At 45.0% G+C, this 24,100-nt stretch overlaps 4 protein-coding genes across 4 annotated transcripts; 1 reads left to right on the forward strand and 3 right to left on the reverse strand.

The window, feature by feature from the left end:
- Nucleotides 1–3,105: 3,105 nt before the first annotated feature.
- On the reverse strand, nt 3,106–6,245 carry LOC123121106 (uncharacterized). Its single transcript, XM_044541035.1, has 3 exons — nt 5,761–6,245; nt 5,594–5,631; nt 3,106–3,606 (listed from the first exon to the last, which is right to left on the reverse strand). The coding sequence occupies exons 1-3, from the start codon at nt 5,934–5,936 to the stop codon at nt 3,374–3,376; spliced, it is 447 nt and encodes a 148-aa protein (XP_044396970.1). The 5' UTR covers nt 5,937–6,245; the 3' UTR covers nt 3,106–3,373.
- Nucleotides 6,246–7,811: 1,566 nt separating this feature from the next.
- On the reverse strand, nt 7,812–11,219 carry LOC123121108 (ubiquitin-conjugating enzyme E2 variant 1C). Its single transcript, XM_044541037.1, has 4 exons — nt 10,993–11,219; nt 8,582–8,721; nt 8,330–8,455; nt 7,812–8,217 (listed from the first exon to the last, which is right to left on the reverse strand). Exons 1-4 carry the CDS (start codon nt 11,030–11,032, stop codon nt 8,077–8,079), a joined length of 447 nt encoding a protein of 148 aa, XP_044396972.1. The 5' UTR covers nt 11,033–11,219; the 3' UTR covers nt 7,812–8,076.
- Nucleotides 11,220–14,989: 3,770 nt separating this feature from the next.
- Nucleotides 14,990–15,798, forward strand: LOC123124686 (uncharacterized). The gene has a single exon (XM_044545261.1). It carries the CDS (start codon nt 15,065–15,067, stop codon nt 15,701–15,703), a length of 639 nt encoding a protein of 212 aa, XP_044401196.1. The 5' UTR covers nt 14,990–15,064; the 3' UTR covers nt 15,704–15,798.
- Nucleotides 15,799–18,493: 2,695 nt separating this feature from the next.
- Nucleotides 18,494–22,574, reverse strand: LOC123121110 (phosphoenolpyruvate/phosphate translocator 1, chloroplastic). The gene is made up of 9 exons (XM_044541038.1): nt 22,044–22,574; nt 20,705–20,827; nt 20,466–20,618; nt 20,273–20,358; nt 19,966–20,050; nt 19,424–19,543; nt 19,271–19,339; nt 18,878–19,007; nt 18,494–18,804 (listed from the first exon to the last, which is right to left on the reverse strand). Exons 1-9 carry the CDS (start codon nt 22,404–22,406, stop codon nt 18,728–18,730), a joined length of 1,206 nt encoding a protein of 401 aa, XP_044396973.1. The 5' UTR covers nt 22,407–22,574; the 3' UTR covers nt 18,494–18,727.
- Nucleotides 22,575–24,100: the final 1,526 nt, after the last annotated feature.

Here is a 24,100-nt window from a genome sequence, read left to right on the forward strand (position 1 = left end):
AGTCCCTCGCACCTACACAAACAAATAAGAACCTCGCAACCAACACAATAAAGGGGTTGTCAATCCCTTCACGGTCACTTACGAGAGTGAGATCTGATAGATATGATAAGATAATATTTTTGGTATTTTTATGATAAATATGCAAAGTAAAATAAAAGGCAATAGAAATAGCTAATTGTTGGAAGATTAATATGATGATAAATAGACCCGGGGGCCATAGGTTTCACTAGTGGCTTCTCTCAAGAGCATAAGTATTACGGTGGGTGAACAAATTACTGTCGAGCAATTGATAGAACTGAGCATAGTTATGAGAATATCTAGGTATGATCATGTATATAGGCATCACGTCCGTGACAAGTAGACCGACTCCTGCCTGCATCTACTACTATTACTCCACACATCGACCGCTATCCAGCATGCATCTAGAGTATTAAGTTCATAAGAACGGAGTAACGCTTTAAGCAAGATGACATGATGTAGAGGGATAAACTCATGCAATATGATATAAACCCCATCTTGTTATCCTCGATGGCAACGATACAATACGTGCCTTGCTGCCCCTGCTGTCACTGAGAAAGGACACCGCAAGATTGAACCCAAAACTAAGCACTTCTCCCATTGCAAGAAAGATCAATCTAGTAGGCCAAACCAAACTGATAATTCGAAGAGACTTGCAAAGATAACCAATCATACATAAAAGAATTCAGAGAAGATTCAAATATTGTTCATAGATAAACTTGATCATAAACCCACAATTCATCGGTCCCGACAAACACACCGCAAAAGAAGATTACATCGAATAGATCTCCACGAGAATCGTGGAGAACTTTGTATTGAGATCCAAAGAGAGAGAAGAAGCCATTTAGCTAATAACTATGGACCCGAAGGTCTGAGTTAAACTACTCACACATCATCGGAGAGGCTATGGTGTTGATGTAGAAGCCCTCCGTGATCAATGCCCCCTCCGGCAGGACAGGACGCCGGAAAAGGCCCCAAGATGGGATCTCACGGGTACAGAAGGTTGCGGCGGTGGAATTAGGTTTTCGTGGATGCCTCTGTTGGTTTGGGGGTACGTAGGTATATATAGGAGGAAGAAGTACGTCGGTGGAGCAACGTGGGCACCATGAGGGTGGAGGGCGCGCCTGGGGGGGTAGGCGCGCCCCCCTGCCTCGTGATCTCCTCATTGTTTTCTTGACGTGGACTCCAAGTCCTCTGGATCACGTTTGTTCCGAAAATCACGTTCCCGAAGGTTTCATTCCGTTTGGACTCCGTTTGATATTCTTTTTCTGCGAAACACTGAAATAGGCAAAAAAACAGCAATTTGGGCTGGGCTTCCAGTTAATAGGTTAGTCCCAAAAATAATATAAAAGTGTATAATAAAGCCCATTAAACATCCAAAACAGAATATAATATAGCATGGCACAATAAAAAATTATAGATACGTTGGAGACGTATCATTGGGAAACGTTGCATGGAAAACAAAAAAATTCCACACACATGCAATGATCTATCCATGGATATGCATAGCAATGAGGGGGAGACTGTGTCTACATACCCTCGTAGACCGTAAGCAGAAGCGTTTTAACAACGCGGTTGATGTAGTCGAACTTCTTCGCGCTCCAACCGATCAAGTACCGAACGTACGACACCTCCGCGTTCTGCACACGTTCAGCTCAGTGACGTCCTCCGCCTTCTTGATCCAGCAAGACAGCGAGGTAGTAGATGAGTTCTGACAGGACGACGGCGTGGTGACGGTGATGGTGAAGTGATCTCCGCAGGGCTTTGCCTAAGCACTACGAAAATATGACGGGGGTGTAAATGGTGGAGGGGGCGCCGCACACGGCTATGCAATTGTCTGTGTTGTGCTAGGCGCCCCCTCCCACATATATATAGGTGGGAGGGAGGGAGGAGCAGCCAAAGTAGGCACACAAGTAGGAGGAATCCTACTTGGGGTCCCTCCCAAGCCGCGCCCCCCTGCCATATATAAACAAGGGGGAAGGAAAGAGGGGGCGAGAGGGAAGGAAGGGGGAGTCCTACTCCACACTTTCCTTTCCCTCCCCTCTTTCCTTCTCCTCCTCATAGGGCTGGCCTCTATAGGGGCGAACCAGCCCCTTGTGGGCTGGTGTGTTCCCTCACTTGGCCCATAAGGCCCGTATCTTTGCTAGGGGTGCCTGAAACTCCTTTCCGGTGCCCCGATAAGTACCCGGTATCCTCCGAAACACTTCCGGTGTCCGAATACCATCGTCCTATATATCAATATTTACCTCTCAACCATTTAGAGACTCCTCGTCATGTCCGTGATCTCATTCGGGACTTCGAACAACATTCAGTCACCAAATCATATAACTCATATAACACTATATCGTCAACGAACGTTAAGCGTGCGGACCCTACAGGTTCAAGAACTATGTAGACTTGACAACACTTCTCCGGTCAATAACCAATAGCGGAACCTGGATGCCCATATTGGCTCCTACATATTCTACGAAGATCTTTACCGGTCGAACCGTTATGAAAACATACGTAATTCCCTTTGTCCATCGGTATGTTACTTGCCCGAGATTCGATCGTAGGTATCTCTATACCTAGTTCAATCTCATTACCGGCAAGTCTCTTTACTCGTTCCGTAATACATCACCTCGTGACTAACTCCTTAGCCGTTTGCTTGCAAGCTTATGATGTGTATTACCGAAAGGGCCCAGAGATACCTCTCCGATACTCGGGGTGACAAATCCTAATCTCGATTTATGCCAACTCAACAAACACCTTCGAAGATACCTGTAGAGCATCTTTATAATCACCCAGTTACGTTGTGACGTTTGATAGCTCACAAGCCATTCCTACGATATCCGGGAGTGGCATAATCTCATATTCGAAGGAATATGCATTTGACATGAAGAAGCAATAGCAATAAAACTGAACGATCATTATGCTGAGCTAACGAATGGGTCTTGTACATCACATCATTCTCCTAATGATGTGATCCCATTATCAAATGACAATACATGTCTATGGTTAGGAAACCTTAACCATCTTTGATCAACGAGCTAGTCTAGTAGAGGCATACTAGGGACACGGTATTTGTTTATGTATTCACACATGTATTTAAGTTTCTGATCAATACAATTCTAGCATGAATAATAAACCTTTATCATGAATAAGGAAATATAAAATAACAACTTTATTATTGCCTCTAGGGCATATTTCCTTCAACGGTATCATATTTTCCATCCAAGGCCCTAAGGATCTTCTTGATGATGAATTGGTCGGTCATCTCTTCACTTCCTAAGCCGGCAATCTCATTTGTGATGAGAGCAAACCTAGAGTACATTTTGGTGACTCCTTCAGCATCCTTCATCTTGAACTTGTCAAGTTAACTTTGAAGCACATCCAACTTGGATTCCTTGACGGACTCGGTACCTCCGTGCATATCAACCAAAGTATCCCAAATTTCCTTTGCATTCTCAAGACGGCTGATTTTGTTGAATTCTTCGAGACACAATCCATTGAAGAGAATATCGCAAGCTTGAGCATTGTATTGCAACATCTTCATTTCTTCCGCGGTTGCTTCACGATCCAGTTCTCTACCATCTTCAAAGAATTCACCTTGCAAGCCAACACGCACAACATCCCAAACGGCGTGGTTAAGACCAAGAATATGCAGTTTCATCTTATGCTTCCAACTAGCAAAATTTGTACCATCAAAATAAGAACCTCTACGGTGATTCCTCGCTAGACGCCCTACTCTCCTAGGTTGTAAAACCAAGGCTATGATCACCGAAGTTATGGAAATCAAGGCTAATGGAGACCAAAGCTCTGATACCACTTATAGGATCGAAAGTATGTCTAGAGGGGGTGATTAGACTACTTGACCAAATAAAAATATATCATTTTCCAATTTTAGTTGTTGGCAGATTTTAGCAATTAGCATAAGTCAGGCAATCAACCTACACATGCAATTCTAATAGTATAACAGCGAAATGTAAAACATTGCATATGAAGGTAAGGGGAAGGGTTTGGAGAAAGCAAACGCAATGGAGACACAGAGATATTTGGCGTGGTTCCGATAGGTGGTGCTATCATACGTCCACATTGATGGAGACTTCAACCCACGAAGGGTAACGACTGCGCGAGTCCACGGTGGGATCCACCCACGAAGGGTCCACGAAGAAGCAACATTGTCTATCCCACCATGGCCATCATCCACGAAGGACTTGCCTCACTCGGGTGGATCTTCACAAAGTAGGCGATCTCCTTGCCCTTACAAACTTCTTGGTTCAACTCCACATCACGAGGGAGGCTCCCAAGCGACACCTAACCAATCTAGGAGACACCATTCTCCAAAAGGTAATAGATAGTGTGTAGATGATGAACTCCTTGATCTTATGCTTCAAATGATAGTCTTCCCAACACTCAGCTCTGTCTCACAGATTTCGCTATGGTGGAAGAGTAATTTGAGTGGAAAGCAACTTGGAGAAGGTTAGAAATCAAGGTTCAAATGGTTGGAATGGAATCTCTTGATCTCAACACATGAGTAGGTGGTTCTCTCTCAGAAAATGAATGGTGGAAGTGTAGGCACGTTCTGATGGCTCTCCTCAGTGAGGAAGAAGAGGTGGTGGGGTATATATAGCCTCCACACAAAATCCAACCGTTACACACTTTTGACTCATCTTGGTGGCACCGATCTGTTCAAAAATATGAACGTTAGGAATCTCGATGGGACCGACTAGAACAACTCGGTGGGACCAATGTGCTAGGGCTTAGGGCAAACATCATCTCGGTGGCGCCGATTGCATCAACTCAGTGGGACCGAAGTGAAGCAATAAGCAACAGAGAATCTGTCAAGAAAACTTGGTGAGACCGATTGCATAAACTCGGTGGGACCGAAGTGAGTGCAATAGATCACAGAGCGCTGGCAAGGCCATCTCGGTGGGACCGAGATCCGTATCGGTGTGACCGAGCTATTAGGGGTTCTGGCAGTGGCTATGTCAAATGAACTCGGTGGCTCCGGATAGAAAGAATCGGTGGGGCCGAGTTTGGAATTAGGGTTTGGACATATTTGGATAAAGAAAGTGGCTGAGGGTTTTGGAGCAATATCATTAAGCACTTTGATCAAGTAGACTATTAAGCAACACCTTATCCCCTTTTAATAGTATTGGCTTTCCTATTGACTCAATGTGATCTCGGATCACTTAAATACAAATAAGAATCTTGAGCTTTTGCCAATCTTTGTCTTTAGCATTTTGAGGAGTCCACATCTCTAGTCCATGCCATGCTAATCATTGAACATCTTGAAATATTTGTCTTGAATGGATATTAGTTCAATGAGCTATATGTTGTTATGAACTATCAAAACCACCTGGGGATTAGTTGCACTTTCACTCTCTTTATAAAAAAGGAACTGAATATATGTCAATTCTAGAGCCTAAATTTACTGCTGGTAATTACTTTGATCCTCATGAAAACCATTGTAAAATTATACCCTTAAACCTTCACTTCTCCTATTTGCATAGAGTGCTCCATCTCTTGGAATTCATACAAACTTGAAACTTGTATGTGCGCAATTAGCCAAGGTCATACAATGCATGCTTACCTGCCGTCCAGTGGTTGTTACTAGAGTACTCTTGTGGCCTGCAAGCATGGAGGAGAACCAGAAGTGTTATCTACAGTGCCAAAGCACCAACAACAAAGCAAACACGCATGCCCTCCTCGCGACCCAAGCACCGCAACGACAACAGAGAGAAGAACGCCCGCGCTTACCTGACGAAGATGGCGGTGACCCCTGCATCGGCGCACCTATGGACGGGTCGGAGCTCTCCCGCCGCACCGCTGGTGAGGCTTGTGTAGAGGGCGCCGTCGGCCTCAGCTCCCGTCTTGGGACGAACCCCTCCTCCTTCCGTCGTGCGTCGCACCAGGAGGGGAGCGCCACGCCCCATCTCCTCTTCATCGAGTTGCCTCCTGCCCCGAGCTCACTGCACCCCACCGAAGGCCGGCCTCGATCTGATGCGCCCCAACCGATCCCTTAGTCGCAGACTCCGCGAGGAAGGAGGCAGGCAGTGGCGGCGGTGCGCCCGCTCGTGCATGGGGAAGAGGAAGGGGATCCTACGGCCACGGACTCCGCGAGGAAGGCGACAGCGGCGGCGCGCCCGCTCGTGTGTGGGGAAGAGGAAGGGGATCTGGCGTGATGTGTTTGTTTAAAGGGCTTTGGGTTGAATATACTAAACTACATGGATGTTTTTGCAAAAATGAAACGTTACCTTAGATAGCCAGTTAAAAAAGGACTGTGGGTTGATTCTTCAAAACGTAAGGGACTTTTCTGCAAAAACACTGACGACATACAACCAGAAGCAACAAGGGCTTTATGATTAGGGAAAGACTAGTAGTTGGATGAACGAGCCTCCTGGCTGGTTAGTCTCGAAACTGATGAATGATGCAATTCTTTAGTTCAATAAAGCTAGCCATGATGGTCTTTTCTAAAAAAGACGAACGCATGCGGTGCATGCGCACGCGCACTCGCGGCGATGGACGGACAGTGGATTATTCTTCCGCGGCGGTGCTGGGCATGCTAAAGGTGAAGGAGGAGGGGTTGACCGCTTTTTCGGCGGCTGACTCCATCGCGGACCCAGCGCCTGCAAGCGTCCCGGCGCCACCGGCGGCTTCCCCCGTGATAGGGATCGCGCCGGCGAGCGGCGCCACCGCGACGGTGGCGGCCAGCAGCAGGATCGCGAGGGCCAGCGCGCGAGACATGTCGATTGACTTGGAGTTTGGACGGAACGCACGTAGCAGATAGGGGAGGATGGTGGAGCGCGTAGCGCCAGCAGACGAGTTTTATACTGTACGCAGCCAGCCGATGCATGCGAGGGATGGAACGCCTAGCTTAACTGGTGGTCGCACAATAGGTCAGGAGGCTGTCTCCTTTATTTGTTCGGTGATCATGCCATGCATTCATGGATGCTCCCGTAATAAAAAAAAGGAAATTAAGTGATATTCTCTTTTATTAGTCTGCATATTAAATTTGTCTGAAGTCAAACTTTATAAAATTTAAACAACTTTTGTGAAAAAGTATCAACACGAAATCAATATTCTTAGATGCATCATGAAATTTTCATACTCCCTCCATCACATAATATAATAGTGTCAGAAACGCTTTTATATTATAGGATGAAGGGAGTATCATATAATTTTAGTATTGAGATGTTGATATTTTTTTATGTAGATTTGATCAAACTTTGCTTCTTATAAGGGCCGTGCATTGTGTTTTCCTGGAGGAAAGCGGAGCTCTAGGGTTAGCTTCGTTTGAAAAAAGAAGAAAAAACTTATGTGTGTTTAGGGCACATCTCGTCATAGTTATTACACATCTAAGTGATTTAAGCAAGCATAAAAAGAAAAATAGAAAAGAAAATACCCACGCAAATCTTCGTGTACAATCAATGATATAGCAAAATTAATGATATAGCAATACTTATGGCACTTTTTTTTTGCCAAACAATACTTATGGAGCAAAACTGAACGTATATATACGCATCTCTGGAATACACAGGGTTTGGAATCATTCAGTGTTCGCAAATGCCATATTTATAGAAGTTTACTCGTAGCTGTGGAACGATTGTGACATTTTTGGTGCCAGGAAAAAGAACAAGAAACGGGATTGCAGTCAGCTAGTAGCATCAGCATATGCTCAACTAACAATGGAGTGATGTTCATCTGAAACCTATAGGCGGCTGGAGCCACAAAGGTGCGAGACCATCAAAGAGTAAAACAGTTGCTGCAACACACGCACTTTGAAAGAAAGAAACAAGAAAACATACTTGTGGACACACACAAACACATATTATATTTCCTTGACACAGGTTGTTTCTTCAATTACAGACCTTAATTAGTACCACCAAATCGCCAAACCGGTACATGTTTCATTCCATCTCCTTAACGGCAATCAGGCAGATCGCGAGGAACACGGTTTCACATAAAACTGGGAAAAGATCTGCAGGCAGCAGACGCCGAATCTACATTTCGAATCCCATGGGAGTGACATAGATCGCTGCTGTTGGAACTGGAGATGGGCCAGCAAACACCCCGCTAGAAGAATGTCCCTTCTGGAGGCTGCACTAGCTTGCGGTTCTGCGTCGCCGCCATATCTTTCTTCAGCTGGGTCAAGACATGTTCCATAGTGTACTCTCGCTGCCAGTTCGCTAGCACACTGAACTTCTTCGGGTCAACCTGCATCACCACGGCAACCAATGAATCTATGCCACACGTCAACAAAGCGTATCTTCTATGCATGGATTGACATGGAGGGAGAGAGAGAGAGAGAGAGAGAGAGAGAGAGTACCGCCCCAGTCTCGTGATTAACACAAGCCATGTTGATTCTTGAATGGAATCTAACAGATGGTGCCTTCTCGGGGTAGTCCTTGTCACAGAACAGCTTCAGCTGGTAGATGCGACCCTCATGGACAGTCTGCAAAGGTTGAGTAAGATAAAAGACTTCAAATAATATAAATGGCAACGGCTGAAGGAAGAATAATGTCACTACACATTTCCACCAATAGAACAGGAAGGAACTATAGTCATGTCATAAACTCACATTGTGAGGACCAATAATGGTGCCAGTCCATGACCGCATGTATATGTCATCAGCATCATCCATTCCATAGCTGACCGTTCCATCTCCAATGCCCTTCTCCCCGCGTTCAAGCTCTTCTAGCAGCCTGAAGTTCCGAGGAACTGCAAGCAGGTTGAAACATTAGTTACCTCCATATAAGAAACTAAAATGACTAAAGTAAATATGCAAGGTCAGTTCATTTTCCCAAGATGGAACATAAAAATATCAAAGAATCAGCAGCAATCCTTGAGCAGTAAAAATTCAGAGAAAAAAAAGTTTAGGCAAGACGGTTACAAATTTAACCTCGAGATATGCAACAGTAGCTCTACGATTGCATAATTAACCTTTCAGATTTTCTATGCAGTAATTAATCACAAGCATGATACCATTGTTAATACACTCTGTGATCCTTCATACACAGTCTGGGACTAGTAAACCCTGCTGCGTCTTCTGTACTGTACCTTTCGAGTTCCCACCGACAGTCATGCTTCCACTTTTCATCAAATTAGTTTCCATTGACAAAGTTCAGTTGGTAAAAAATTAAATAAGAACAAAAATATTAAATGAACTTCGGCAAGCATAAATCACACAATTGAAACAAAGCAAACTCAGTCCATCTGTGGTTACACAACCCCAATTTATCATCAGAACATCAAGAGATTTTATATGTTCAAGATAAAAAAAAACTGCAAATCTAGAGCAATATGGTTTTGGTACCAGGGAGTGGATTTTTTTTTTAATGAAAACCAGGGTATGGATTTTCTGCATGCTTTTAAAGATAAGTGGAGAACACACATATCAATTGGCATTTTCTGTTGGTACCAAAGAGATCATACAAGTGTCAACACTTTACACTACATATTCAATTACCTGTAGAGGCATGACACATACAATACGTACAACATGGTTATTAGTGCGGTAGGCGACCTCACCATCTACAGCACGATAAGGTAACCTGTGCCCGTATGGTTGGTTACCATACATACATTATCTTACAACCAAAACATAAAATAAAAAGGGAAGATACCTATATCCATCATGAAGAATTGGTAAAAGAATAAAGAAAATGGCTATGAACTATTGGGCCAGCCAACCAGCAGGCAGAAAAGGAACAAGGAAAGAAGAGGGATTGGAAAAGAACTTGCTTAGCCCATCAGGCCCATTTATGTCCTCGTGCCTCCCAGGGAGAGCAGTAGGGCCTTAGGGTTTCTCCCCATAACAGCACTGCCACCAGCAAACATGGACAGCTGAGACACCATGGACCCAAGGCAGACATCATAGGAAAATTTTCCCTCGAAGCACACACACTGAACACTGTAGTAGCAGTCTTGATTTCACCATGCATGTAGCATGGCCAAATCTTGATATATGTAATATCCAAGACACAAAGAAAATATTCTAAGAACATGGCTTGCCCAACAAAACATGTGCCACGTGTCTAGAATAATATTCTAAGTGAAATTTTCTTGCCATAATCTCCTTTCGGTAAGATGTCATATAGTGCGAACCTCATTCTCAGTATTTCCAACATCTGATTAAGAGAAAGAAAGAAGTGCAAATTGCTCAATTAGTGAAATACCACCTATCTACAATTTACACAGCATTCTGAATGGTCTACCAATACCAAAATCCCTCTGCTTAAGTAAAGGAAATGCAGTACGCTGGACACATACAATTTGCTGCTCATTCCCCCCACACCCCGTGACTATAGAGAATGCCTGTAGTGAAGACACACGCCAGTGTACAGGAACACATCCAGCTCCATGATCTCTGTCTACAGGTAACTAGGCAAGCCATGGCCAAGTGAGGATTGTGATCTGCTTACAATTGACCACTTGAGGTAATAAGCCCCCACTCCCGTACCTACTGCTACACAAGTCCAATTGAGTTGTGAGTAAGACCAGCATAATGGCCGTAAGAATCACTTGCTAGCACATACGCTGTTACGCCTTTCTCTAGAATTAGTTGGTGAAACAGAAAAGAGAAAATCCAACACTACATCACAGTCACCTCATACCATGGCTTCATCAACCATATCTATCAGCAGGACGGCAGCCAATCATAAAAGTGTGGCATGCAATCAATCACAATGCCTAACAAAGATATCAGGTGATCGCTTGAACAGGAAGATCTTATATGGCATCCAATCATGCGCCAAGCAACTACCACCCCCTAGTTAATCCACGCGTCGGCGTCGCCTGGTCACTTGGAACCAACCAAATTCCTCGCATGCCTTTCATGAGATGCATGTTCCGCATCAGATCGTGAACAACCAGCCGGATCGGACCGCAGCGCAAGGCGACACGGACAGGACCAAATCGCGCGCGGTCGAGGGAAGAAGGAACAAACAGAAAACGGAAGGTAGCGCGCGAAGGAGGACGGGGATCGCTCACCGACGACGCTCGATCCGGCACCGGAGCTGCCCAGCGTCATCGTCGATCGACCGGTGCGGCGGGCGGGCGGGCGGGCGGATCCGATCGAAGGAGAGGGGGACGGTGCGGGGGATTTGAGGGGATCGCCTGCGCGTGGGGAAAGGGAAGGTCTGCGGCGGCTCAACGCGAACAAGATTCTTCCCTGTCCTCTTGTGGGGGGTGGAATGCTCCGGTGGTGGCTATCCGCCGTTGGATCGGGAATCGGGGGATCAGGTGGACGAGAGACGTGACATTAATTAGGTAAGTATTTAGAAAACTTTGTGCGGTTGCCTGTGAGAATTGAGACCTTTTCTCAAGATTCACCGATGATTTTTAATGGCAGTAGTTTGGACTTATTTTCCGTGCAAAAGCTTTTGTTGACGCAATTACACTCCTGCCTCGCATTCGGGTATACATAATGATTGCTGCAAGTGGGACAACCTGTGGCCCTCCCGCATAACGCCGTATATGTCCATATAATTATGTGAGATTATGCGGACCGTTCACTTAAAAGTAAATCTTATTCGCGGTTGTCGTGTATCCACTTAAACGAACACCCATACACGCCGCTACCTGACAGTAAATGGAGAAATTGAATCTTTTGTCCCACTTTACTTCTAACTTTGTTCATTTACCTCCCTGAGAATGACGGGTGGGGCCGGAGCCACTTGCCATTGAGACAAGTATGGGGCAAATCATCAAACCCCACGTAAAGTGGGGCAAAAGATCCAACCCCCTAGTAAATGAGTATGAGCAAACATATAAGAAAGTTCAGACAACGCTACTACCTATTTTAACACTACTGCACACAAAAAGTAGCCAGTCCTTTGATGATTTTCAAGAGTGGTTCCACACTGTGAGGCAACTGCAAGGCTCCATCAACATCTTCCCCGACGCAGGCCCCGACATCCGGTGGGTCGGTGATGAGAAGGGCTTCGCCGGAACCACCTGCTGGTTCGCCGTCAACCAATCGTCCATAACAATCGGCAGCGCCGGCATCGAGAAGTAGTACATAAGCTTTAGGCATCTAATTCTTGACTTTCATAAAAACAAACCAAACATTTAACATGGTGATTGTAAATCCCTGTTAGACACCAAACTTAACTTCCCCGCAAAAACACACACCAGACTTAACTAGTACTATAGCATCTGGAAATTAAGAGACCGGAAAATTCACTAGTACACTTTGCCAAAAATAAGGGAGAACAAATCATAACTTGTCAAAAAAAGTGGAGGTGACAATGCAAGAGGAGTTCCATTTGGTGGTGCTTCACAGGTACTGGCCTCGAGCTCTGGGGGTAAACCCTCTGTTTGACTCAAGTTGGTTATACTCCTTGGCAATGGCGATGTTTTTGCACCATCACTCTGAATTTGCTCAGACATGATTTTCAGAGTGAAAACTCACGATATGACCTTCGGAGATTGGATCCGACAATGACGACGTGTACATGTCGTTACCTTCCTGAAGACGTTGTTTTTGAAGAACCCTTCTTGTAGTCCTTGTGTTGTCAAGAGATGATTACTGCTGATGGTCTTTGACGTACTTCGTCCATCAGAGTTTGATAATTTTGTTGTTTTCTTTCTCCATGGCCTATACATAACTTCGGTTTTTTTTTACTTTGCTCCTGCAGTTGCAGGTGTGTTTCTTTATGCGCATGTGCTAGTGTTGGTTGTGTGCAACATAGTCATGCAACGATCGGGTGTATACTCATTGTATTTTGCATTCTCTTGATGCTTCATTACGAGTCAATAAAAACATTATTTGTAGAAAAAGATAAAATAGGACATCATGGTAACGGAATCATGTAGAATATAGTTTACATATTCTGAAATTTCCATGGTACATTTCAACTAAATGTAAGTTGATCTCTCATGTGTAGGTTAACAGTAGTTTGGTACTTTGAGGTGTTAGGAAATGGAAAAATTAAAATAAAAGCAATGTAAAAGAGAAAATGTCACGGTAATCAAAGCGCACACAAGTTGGGTGGTATTTTTACGAAGCCAATCTTGAATGTGGCAATTTTGTAAAGCCACATACTCAAAGGGCCAAATAACCAGATTTCTCTTGAAGCTTCTAGAAACGAAAGCATGTACAAATGAATACTGCTCAAGCAAATATTAACCAACTGAAATACTCCTCTAGTAGATAGGATATTTTCACTCTCTCCTCAACTAGCCTCCATCATGAATTACTCTTATCTTTTTTTGGAAACATAGTACGAACACATGGACCCTATTCATATGAGCACTTTCAAGAGATTGTGCCGATAAATTTTAAGATTGGTGAAGTCGCCATATGCACCTAACGGTCGACGGGCATGTCATACATTTGAGAGTAACGTCAGACAGACCGAAATGAATCCGAGAAATATGCAAGCACCTGTGGCAAGTTTAGGACCTGAACCGAAGTGGTTGGTTCCACCACAAGAAACCTAACCACCTAAGCGCTCAGTTCAACACTCAATCTTTTTACATCACTAGAATCTCCCAAAATTTGAAAAGGGACCAACATTGCAAGTAAATTTAATTGTATGCTTCCTTCATCCCAAGCAACAAATTTCATTGTCAACTTATATACTTTACATCTACGAGTGTCATTCATGTATATTGCCAGCTTATATAGTTCACATATACAAGAAAAAAATGATGTATTTTTTATTGTCAAGAGTTAACTCGAGGAACACAATATTTTTGATATCTTCCATAAATTATGTTCACTCAAAAAGACACAATATTAGATTTTTTTACGAAAAGCAACAATGCTACATTTAATTGATGATGAAGTAGAACACTAGCCCCCAACTTCTCATAGAGAGAAGATGAGACCAACAAACACACAACAACACCACACACAACGTTGAATACATGCGATGATTGGCTGCTCCAACGGTCCAACTTCTACACATGAACGAGGAGAGAGGGCACCTATTGCTCTTGATGATGATGTGGCGAAGATGGCATGTGCGAAATGAAATCACTCACCACAACAAACCGCCCCTGTGGAAGCTTCCAAGTGATCTCTATGTGGTTACATCAACTCCTTCTAGCCTTGCACCAAGACCCAATGGAGATATTCATCCTAGGAAGATGATCATCACATGTGAAAGTGAAATAGGAAAGAAGAAGAAGCAAGACACACCTGGCAAAGGCCTTGTAGGCCCTCCTGATCGCTGGGTTAAGCCTCCGATGGGCTGGAATAAGCTGAACGTCAATGGTGCTTTCAACACCGAAGCTAGGATGAGGTGAGCTGGCATGATCCTCCGGGATGAGATGCCCTGCTCTCCTCCTGCATACATTTACATGGTACCCCCCCCCCCCCCCCCCCCCCCTCTTATAAGTTGAGCTTTTGGCATGCATGGAGGGAATCGCCTTGCTCAAGAATGGAGCCTGAAGCCGATCATCATTAAGACCGACTCGGAAATGGCGTCCAAGGCAATCATGTGACAAGAGCTTGACCGTTTCGGCTAATGCAACGATTACTGAGGAGATTAAACACCTACTTCAAGATTGACAACATCTCATCACTATGATCCGCTGCTTGAGGAACTGTGTGGCTCACTGCCTCGCTCAAATAGGGCACATAGTATACGCACTGTCGTGTGGTTAAGGTCTTGACCTGATGAGATTAACGTCGTGTACCAGAATGATTGTATGCCCAATGGTTAAGGAATGAAAGCTTCTTTCTCGTCAAAAAATAAGGATGCGGACCTGGAACTTTGAGGGTACCTATTTAGTTCCAGTAAATGAACTAAATTTTCAGAATTCATATTATTTTTAAAATTATAATTCATCTGGTTGAACTAAGTAGGATCCAAAGGTACCCTAAAGGTTTCAAATTTTACATGCCTAAAAATAAACGCCGCACACTAGAACACTTGCAGATGTGCGGGTCACTGTGCTAGTCGGATAAAAATAGCATTACCGCGGCGCTATATATGGCTTTATGGGATAACTGTGATTCAAATCCTCCTCAGGTGGTCTTTCCGTCCATGGTTAGTCATGAAGTGCATGTGCCTGTCCCCAGCCACGATATATCAAGGAAAGCGCCCGATACATGCAGCCACGTACGGCGCGCGTCCAGATCGGGAGCCGCCAACGTGCGGCAATGGCAGGCCTCGCCGCGGCTTTCGCCGTGGCGACCCTCGCGGCGATGGCCCACGCCACCACCACCGGCTCCCCGCCGTTGTCGCCGTCGTCGCAGCCGTGGTCGTCGTCCTACTACGCGGCCGTGGAGAACCGGCTGTCGGCGGGGGGCGGCATGGTGCTCGTCTGCCGCGCGCTGGGCGGCGGCGACATCTTTACCCAGTGGAGCGTTGTGCCGCGTGGCCGCGTGCCCCGCGACGGCCGGCGCGTCTTGGAGCTCCTGGTGGACGCCAAGACGTACGGGTGGGTCACCTGCAGCTGGGCCTACCAGGGCAACTACGTCGGCGCCATGCCGCTCTTCGACTCGCGGTGGCCGGAGGCCAAGCGGTGCCAGGACGTCGCCGGCGGCGGCCTGTGCCGCGTCGTGTTCGAGAGCGACATGGTGCGCCTCGAGACGCCCGGCGGGGGACAGCGGGTTCTCGGCGACCTGCCGGTGAAACGTTGCCGGCGGCACTGGCTTCTGTTCAGCACGGAGTGCACGTACCCGGACCATCCCCACCCCTACGCCGGCCGCCGCCTCAGCAACGCCTTCGAATACTTTGGCGTGTGACCGGTTAGGTAATTCATTAGGGCATCTTCGATTGAATGTACGTAATGGGCTGTAGGTGAAAGAAACCTATTTTTTCTCCAAACATGCATGGAACATACCACGTGGCATTCCTCTCTCCACTATGAACAGCTCGATTCGCCGCCTTCGTTTAAACGATCGGACCCTGCCGTTTAAACGATTTCTTGCTGGAGCTCTCTCTCCTTTAAAACCGGACGACGCCATCTCTCCTTCACATAGTACTTCCCCACGGACCGGCAAGGATTCTCAAACCAACCACCCTGCTCCTTGCCCTGACCCCCTCCCCCCATGTTTGTGTCGATCCGCCACATCAAGGAGGTGTGCGCCGCCAGTGATGCCCCCGAACCAAGAAGGTTGATCTGATGTCCTAAAACCATCTAAAAGATAATAAACAAAAATCTAGCTGAAATATTGCATGGATACAACAATCAAGAAAATATAATGAACAAAGCGAAAGTTTAAAGCGCATGCTCAGTGAACCAATTTCCGTGAGGCTCGCATGGTGATTTAAGCTTATTGTTGCAATTCTAATATATGAGAAGTGCAACATTTAAATGTCAATTGACCAAAAAAGGGACGTCCAAAACCCAATTTATCCTTGTACTTGCATGTCACTTTAAGGATAAATAAACACTGAGATAAATATCAGGCACAATTTACTAAAAGTTTTGATAACTAATCTATATGATGCAAAATATCTTCATAAGATCGGAAATAGCCAAACTGGACCCATTTATGAAACAACCACAACCCACTATCAAGAGCGCAGGAAAAACAAAAAAAATTGTACAAGATAAAGCTCATATGGGATATTTGCCTGATTTCTCCTCCCATAGCATGACCATGACATGCATTTACACTTCCATGTATTCTTAATACATTTCTACCACAGTTAGAGGAATCATTCAAAACACAACATCATCAATTTCTCAAGGGTATTCACTGAAGGCGGGAGTTGTTTTCTTCTCTTAGCATTTTGCTAAAAATTCCGCATGGAAACATTAGAGAGGTTGGGAGTTGAAAATCGAAGGAAACCTTTGCACCTGTTGTGTTCTTGCTCACACTTAACTGGGCCTGTGGGTTGAAGAAAAAAAAATCCAAACTTAAACATAAGCAACAAAATGACGACAACTTATAAGAAATGGAAACGTAAGGAAGCACACACCTACATGCCTAAACAGAATATAAGACGCAACTGCACTATGATTTACTCACGATAGAGAGTTAAGAAAGCATAACAATCAGGTGAAGAGGCAACATCCCCTGTTGAAGTCTTTGATGTAGTTTAGGACCAACAATAATAATCCAAACATTCACATCAAATTTGAGGTACTACTGACAAAACATTATATACTTAGGGGTAATAATTAGATCCATCTCTCTCTTTCTCTCTCATCTCTCTGAATTTAAACATATATAACCATTTATATAACCTGTTGAATAGATGACACTCAAGATTAAAGAGGAAGCCTGAGTCTGATATAAAGAGTACTGATACAGATGATTCTACTGAGGTATCTCAGCATGTTCCAAGACAAAACGTAGGCAATAGCCTGTGCGTTGCAACGGGGGGATAGAAATTCTGGTGGTTCAACACTAATCATGTTAACATATGTTTTTCTAGTTCTTCTTCCTCTTCCACACACTATCTTCACCTCCTCGGTCCAAGATTTCGACCGCCCTCAATGGAACATCATGTGCTGAATATAGTTGCAACGGTTCATAAGACTAACATAATATAGGTACTCAAACCAGCATCAGTTATGATGTGACACATATGGTGAGCAATCCAAACTATTCAAAAAAAAAAACTCAGCCAAAATCGCACGTCCCAAATCGCGTAACTCTGGAAGGCCTGAGCGTGCAGGTCGTTAGCTCCGCACAGGGACACAAAATACTCTAAAATAAGAGTGCAAATTCATAAAATGGATCTATAGAATTTAGTCAATAATTAGAACAATGCCCGTGCGTTGCAACGGGATATAAATTTTCTAGTACGTTAACTTGTAATTTACCTGTCAATAATAATGTGATTGTGTAAATAAATGTTCATCAAATTCTAACCGTGAACTACCTTATATTTTGATTAAAAGTTTGGTAAGTACATTAAAATGGAATCAGTACAGAAGGTATGTAAATTAAGGTGATTGATTATTATACACTACATGGAAGGTTGGACATAGGGGTGGTGGGAAGAAAGGTAAAATGAGAACCTTACGTTCTTTTTAAGTAGTAGAGATATTAATACGAAACTTCAAAATAAAGCATGTTCTTTTTAAGTAGTAGAGATATTAATACGAAAGTTCAAAATAAAGCATGTCAGCAACAACAGATGCACGTAGGAAAAGGCTTGGCAGTGTTCATTTCATCGAAAAGTCAGCACTGTTTGTTATAGAAACAAGGTTACAACAATGCAAGTTCACAACCATGCACGATGCCCTGGCACCAGACATATAGAGGGCATCAGGGCACACATGAATGTAGTACTGTCCGGTTAAATACAATGAATGTAGTACTCCCTCCGTCTCATAATATAAGAACGCTTTTGACACTAATGTAGTATCAAAAACGTTCTTATATTACGAGGCTTTTGACACTAGTGTAGTATCAAAATCGTTCTTATATTACGGGACGGAGGTAGTAAGTTGCAATATCTTGTTCATGAACTTCATGTGGTGTTAGCAAGTAAAGCTTTCTGAATTATCTATGAAAATGGCTAAAAGGGACAGAAATTAACCCTTACGGACGTAGCTCATCGGTGACTTCATCACGGCACGATCAAACTGCAGAGGTTTTATTAAAGTGGCAACTAGAACGTCCAAGTAAAGAACGGTGAAAAAGATTTCAAAACTTTCCTGGTCAAAATGCTCATTACTGAATTACAAATGATCCTGCACGGTACTAGTTACTCAACAAGGCATCCCAATATGTCCGGCTAAACTAAAGCACCGATTCCAAGAGTGTGGCAACGCTCCCTCCCTACTGATCCTGACGAACGGAATGCAATCAGGCAGCCTTGGGCTTGGGCTGAAGTCTTTTCAGTTGTGAGTACAGGAAAACTCCCGCAAGAGCGATCGCGGTTCCTACAGAGACATTTCGAATATGTAAAGAGGATGTGATATGATCGATAGAACGCACATGAAAACAGGTGCTTACCGATAGAGTTGATTGGAGACACAGGGGTCTTGAAGAACAGAACGGATGTAACAATGACCACCACACGCTTGACACAGTTACCTACCGAATGGGTAACTGGTGACACCCTTGCGAGGATCATGTATGACACCTACGATAAATCAGAAGACAAGTAAGAAAAATTCGAGCAAGTACAGAAGTGCCTAGGCTTTCTACACATGTGCTGGGCATGTGCTACACATATGCATATACTGATACATGACTTGGCATCAGTTTCCAACTATTCGAAACCAGAAAAAAAAACGATTGATCAAAGTAACAAAGACATCCAACAAAAAACATAAAACTTTCAAACAAGGAGTGATTCTAACAAGACGAACCATCACACAACATAAAACTGAATAGATGGCTGACCTGTTGGTATGCATGGAAACAGAATGCGGCAATCAAAGACCTTGTGTACACTTGTTGCAAGTTCAGACCCTGCACAAGAAAGAACATAGTAAGAATTCAAACAAGACACTGTAATTATAAGGTTGGGAAGACAAATAAACAGTGGATACTCACAGAAGACTGCAGAAAAGTAGGAGTGACCTTGACACCTTCTGTCAACAAGGTTACAGGGGCTAAGAGGAAGAATGACATGACTGTAATAATCGAGAAGAGATTGATGTTGTCCAGAGATGCCTGGTCAGAGTTGGGGAAAATATGAAGGTTAGTCATAGATTTTTATACAGTCATGGGTAAAGACTGAGAGGCCCTATGCATGTTAAAATATGAGAGTAGCATATAAATTACTAACCCCTCCATTCACAAAAAAGAAAAGAAAAGAATTGCAGACACCCCCAAAACATGACTTTGACAAATTATCTCTACTGCAATACTTCAACAATACCGACTAAAACAACATTATGAAGATACTTTTTGATATTAATATGTGCATATAATTTTCATGTGTCCAATGTAAAAGTTCATAAAGATAACCATAGTTGGCCGTACATAATCCAAGAGAACTGTAAATTGATGGACTGATTCATAATTCGAGAGAACTGAACATTGATATTCAGTTACAACTATCCAAGAGAACTGTAAATTGCTAACTTAGTTACCTCTTTCTTCAGCATAAGCTTCTTGCTGAGGACATTCCTTGACTGGAAGGTCACATTTGAAGCCATTGCACTCAAAAATCCAGCCCTGTTGTCATTTAAATTGCAAATTAATCACCAATAATGCAAATAATTTATGAGCAACAAATGATTTGGAGTCTATGGAGGAAAATATCAATGCAAAAATGAATACACACGTCAGCCATTAGGCGATCACATATGAAACTCAAGAGACATGCCGCAACTGTAATGTGCATCCTAACAAGTAACAATACAGTTCCTTTATTCAAATGAAGGTGTTATTGCTCACCAGTTAAAAGAAGCTTCAGAAATAGATGCCAATGCCACACCACCAACAATAGGAAGAAGAGACAAAACAACCCAGGGAGTAGGCAGCTGCATGGCCATTCATGTGTCAGAACAGGACAAAGAAAATTCTAAGATTATGCACATTTGCAATGTTTCATGGAAGATCTAACAGAGGACAGAGAAACAGACATTACCTCGCCAAGGAACATTGCAGAAAGTAGAACTGAGAAGAAAGGCTCCATGGCCTTGATTGTATGTGTAAATGACACTGCAACCTTCCCAAGGCTCATGTTAGTGAAAAGATTGCCCATGGTATGGACAATAGCCAGAGGGAGGATAGCAAGAAGCTGGGAAATAAAAGCCATTAGAATACATCTTCTAATGGTGCAATATATGTGTACTGAAAGTTTGTCACAGGAAACTAGATAATTACCTGTGCACCGGAAATCTTTGGTCTTTTAAGGATACCTGTGGCCCACATAAACAAGGAAATCGTAGTTCCAACAGCAAACTGAACTGTTGTGATGTTTATGGGAAAAGGAAAAACCTTCAGGACCTGTCAAATATAGGAACAGCGGAGAAAGTTGCATTATCCACAGGTAAATGATGCAATTGTCTAGAAATTTCTTAGGAAAATAAATCAAAAGGCGATCTCTGTAGCTTGATCATTAACAAAACATGTGCCGCAGAATTCTCCATTTACACACTCACCAGAAAACAGAAGGGCATGGTACCGATTCAAATTTGTAATCACAGAGGCACAAATACTGGACAAAGAAATGAACATATATGTCCGTAGGATTAAAGCCATAGTGCACATCATATTGGTACAGTGTATTATGAAAGACCCTGAGTGAAGTCGACAGCAAAAGCTTATTCTGACATGCAGCAGACAGAAAAACCCTTACTTGATTGGAATTATTACTAACAATAACCCTAGGCTCTGGCATGCAGCGTTGCAACTTTTATACACTTAAGCTAATAGCTCAGGAAAATGCTACAGGTTCAACAATTGTCTAAACTAAGTTTTTGGAATAAAAAAAATATGAGGCAAAATGGTACAGTATTTCAACAACCCAGTGAAAAATCGTGAACTTAGACATTTCTGAATCTAAAGACATTCGTCAAAAAGCTCCAGCAAAGATCACTTCGCCATACAGATGAACCATATAGGTCAGCTTTCTCTTCACACAAGCAGACAGGAAGCACCCTGATTTGGTAGGAATCAATTGCTTCTACTGATCCTGGTTTCTGGGATGGGGTCTTGAAAATTTATGCACTTATGCTAAACGTTCGATAAGAAAAGGCGATTCAAGTTCAGTATGTTCTTCGGTCTGACGTAGGTCTATGTAAATCAATGATGTTCACTAGAACAAATCACAAAATATGAAAATGGTATTTTCGACAAGTTCAGTTCAGTTAGATTTCACTGAATCTAAGTACGATTCACCAAATGATCACTCCGTCATACGTATAAAAATAACAGAAATAAAGAGCTGGAGGAGGAATTTCCATGCAATGTCACTCGGGATGATCCGAAGTGGAGAGATGCAGATTACTTGGACAGATCTGTCACTACAAGACTACGAACGCACCAAAACAACAGAAACAACACGTCGATTCGCACCCAGTAACCGATTCCCAGGACAATTGATCAGATCGAACTAGAAGGCGCGCTCGCTAAACCACGAAGGACTACAAGAGCTAACATTGGACGCAACAGAACAGAAAAAGGCAACCTTTTGGTGCAAACAAAAGGCGTGGCAGCTGACCTGCTTGTTGTAGATGTTGAAGTAGATGTTGAAGAGGTACCAGAGCCCGAAGAAGACGCCGAGCTGCAGCGTCTTGGCGAGCGCCGCTCCGCTTTCCTCCCCGGCCTCCTCGCCCGCCGCCGCCTTCCCGGAGGCCGCGGCGGCCACGAGGCAGTCGCTCCTCTTCTCCTGCTCAGGCAACGCCGGGACGAGCCCGATGCGGCCGAGCCCGGCCGCAGCCACGAGGCCCGCGCGGGGCGCCGCGGCGGAGAGGCGGAGGGCCGCGCGGGAGGCCGGGAGGCGGGCGGCCCCGGGGCTAGGGCTCTTGAGGATGGGCCGCGCGGCGCATGGCCGGAGGAGCCCGATGGCCGCCGCGCTCTGCATTGCGGCGGGAGCGGACTGTTCCGGGCAGACGGGGGGCGCCTCTGGAGCCTCGGCCGCGCGTGGGGGGCGGGTGGAGGCCTCGAGGCCGAGGCTGCGGCTGCGGCGGCGGCGGCGGCGGAGGGCACGAGGAGGGAGGCGGGGTGGTGCGGTCTGGTGAGATGAGAGAGAGTGGGTTGGTGGGCGAAGGGTTTTTAAGGAGCTGCGGCCCGAGGCCGGCTGAGCTGGCACTGGCGGGGAGGAGCGTCTGCAAGAGTGACAGGTGGGCCCGGGCGCTTGACCTGGCATTGGCCGGCTGCTGGGTGGAGCCGGTGCACGGTGCCGGGGCGGACGGCCGTGGGGCGAGGGTGCGCGGGGCCCGGGCGCGGGTGAGTCGCCGCGCGATGCGGTGGAGGGGTTGTTGGGTGGAACCTGCCCAGCGAGGGCGCCGAGGGGCGGGTGGGTCCCGGCGCGGGAAAAACCTGGCCTGGTGGGCCCACAGTAGGCGGGGCGGGATCTGCGAGAGCGAGACCGCCGCGCCAGCTCACCATGCGTCTTGGGGCGGACTGCCAGTTGCTCCGGACCTCAACTTTGGGGAGTACAGGTTTTATTTTTTAACTTCGTGAAACACAAACGCCATTTCCTGGCTCATTCGGTTCACAGAATTCTCAAATCAAAGGAATAGAAAAATGTAAGAGCAACTCTAACGGGGCGACCCAAACATACGGTGCTTTTGTCCGTTTTTTATTCGTTTGGGTCGGCCGCCCGCCCGGCGTCCGCCGTGTTTTAGATTTGGTCGGCGGTGCGCCCAATGCGACGACCCATACATGACGGCGTGGCCGGCTGGCTGCCCTATTTCAACAAATAGTTTATTTTTTGCATTGTTTGACACACAACTTTTGCATTCAATATATAATCAACATAGTTTCAAACGAATAAAATAGCATAGTTTTGCAATCCGAATAAAAGTAAAAATGTCTCACATAGTTTTGCAAACCGAATAAAGAAGATACATCTATTGGTTGCCAACATGAGCCCACATATGCTCAATCAAATCATTTTGCAGTTGCACGTGAGTTTTCCAATCACGCGTGTCATGATGAAACTGGGTGAACTGTTCAAACATTGCCGCTGCTCCATGCTCAGGCACAACATTCTCACCTTGAAACTGAAACCCTTGATCGTACAGACGTTCCGGACGCTCGTCTTCTACGATCATATTGTGCATGATCACACAAGCAGTCATCACCTCCCACAGTTTCTGCGTGCTCCAAGTATTAGCAGGGTACTGAACGATGCCCCATCGAGCTAGCTGCCCTTTCAGCGTCCGACGAGCGTGCCGGTGAGGATCTGGCTGGGGCGGCGAGGCGGCTTCTTGGTCGCGGTCGCGGCTGTGTCGGGGGGTAGCGGGGTTGGGAAGTAGTCGGTTCCCCGGCGGCAAGGCGGCGGTGGCGGGCGGCGGTGGGAGGTGGGGTGTTGTAGGGTGAAACCCTAGAGGGGATCTTTTCACACTTGGAGGGGGAAAAGAGGAAGAACACTCAAGAACACAAGGAACAAATCACTGAAACAAACCCAAATATCACATCTACTAGAGTAGCATATATGAGACCCACAAGATTACAAGAACAATTCAAGGAAAATAGCACTAGGTAAGTTCTTCCCACTAGGTGAGGTCTTGATGTTGATCTTCTCCAAGAGGAGGGCTTGATAATCCAAAG

Source organism: Triticum aestivum, chromosome 5D, assembly GCF_018294505.1.
Source record: "Triticum aestivum cultivar Chinese Spring chromosome 5D, IWGSC CS RefSeq v2.1, whole genome shotgun sequence".
Classification (NCBI taxonomy): domain Eukaryota; kingdom Viridiplantae; phylum Streptophyta; class Magnoliopsida; order Poales; family Poaceae; genus Triticum; species Triticum aestivum.

Excerpts from the sequence above, each read along its gene's own strand:
- LOC123121108 (XM_044541037.1), bottom strand. The coding sequence starts at position 11,032 with ATGACGCTGGGCAGCTCCGGTGCCGGATCGAGCGTCGTCG. Across the intron at positions 8,722-10,992 it reads TGCCGGATCGAGCGTCGTCG|TTCCTCGGAACTTCAGGCTG; the intron begins GTGAGCGATCCC and ends ACCTGCTTGCAG. Across the intron at positions 8,218-8,329 it reads TTAATCACGAGACTGGGGCG|GTTGACCCGAAGAAGTTCAG; the intron begins GTACTCTCTCTC and ends GTGGTGATGCAG.
- LOC123121110 (XM_044541038.1), bottom strand. The coding sequence starts at position 22,406 with ATGCAGAGCGCGGCGGCCATCGGGCTCCTCCGGCCATGCGCCGCGCGG. Across the intron at positions 19,544-19,965 it reads AGCTTATGCTGAAGAAAGAG|GCATCTCTGGACAACATCAA; the intron begins GTAACTAAGTTA and ends AACTCTGACCAG. Across the intron at positions 19,340-19,423 it reads CTACTTTTCTGCAGTCTTCT|GGTCTGAACTTGCAACAAGT; the intron begins GTGAGTATCCAC and ends TTTCTTGTGCAG.
- LOC123124686 (XM_044545261.1), top strand. The coding sequence starts at position 15,065 with ATGCAGCCACGTACGGCGCGCGTCCAGATCGGGAGCCGCCAACGTGCG.
- LOC123121106 (XM_044541035.1), bottom strand. The coding sequence starts at position 5,936 with ATGGGGCGTGGCGCTCCCCTCCTGGTGCGACGCACGACGGAAGGAGGA. Across the intron at positions 5,632-5,760 it reads GTCACCGCCATCTTCGTCAG|GCCACAAGAGTACTCTAGTA; the intron begins GTAAGCGCGGGC and ends CCATGCTTGCAG. Across the intron at positions 3,607-5,593 it reads TAACAACCACTGGACGGCAG|GTGAATTCTTTGAAGATGGT; the intron begins GTAAGCATGCAT and ends TTGGCTTGCAAG.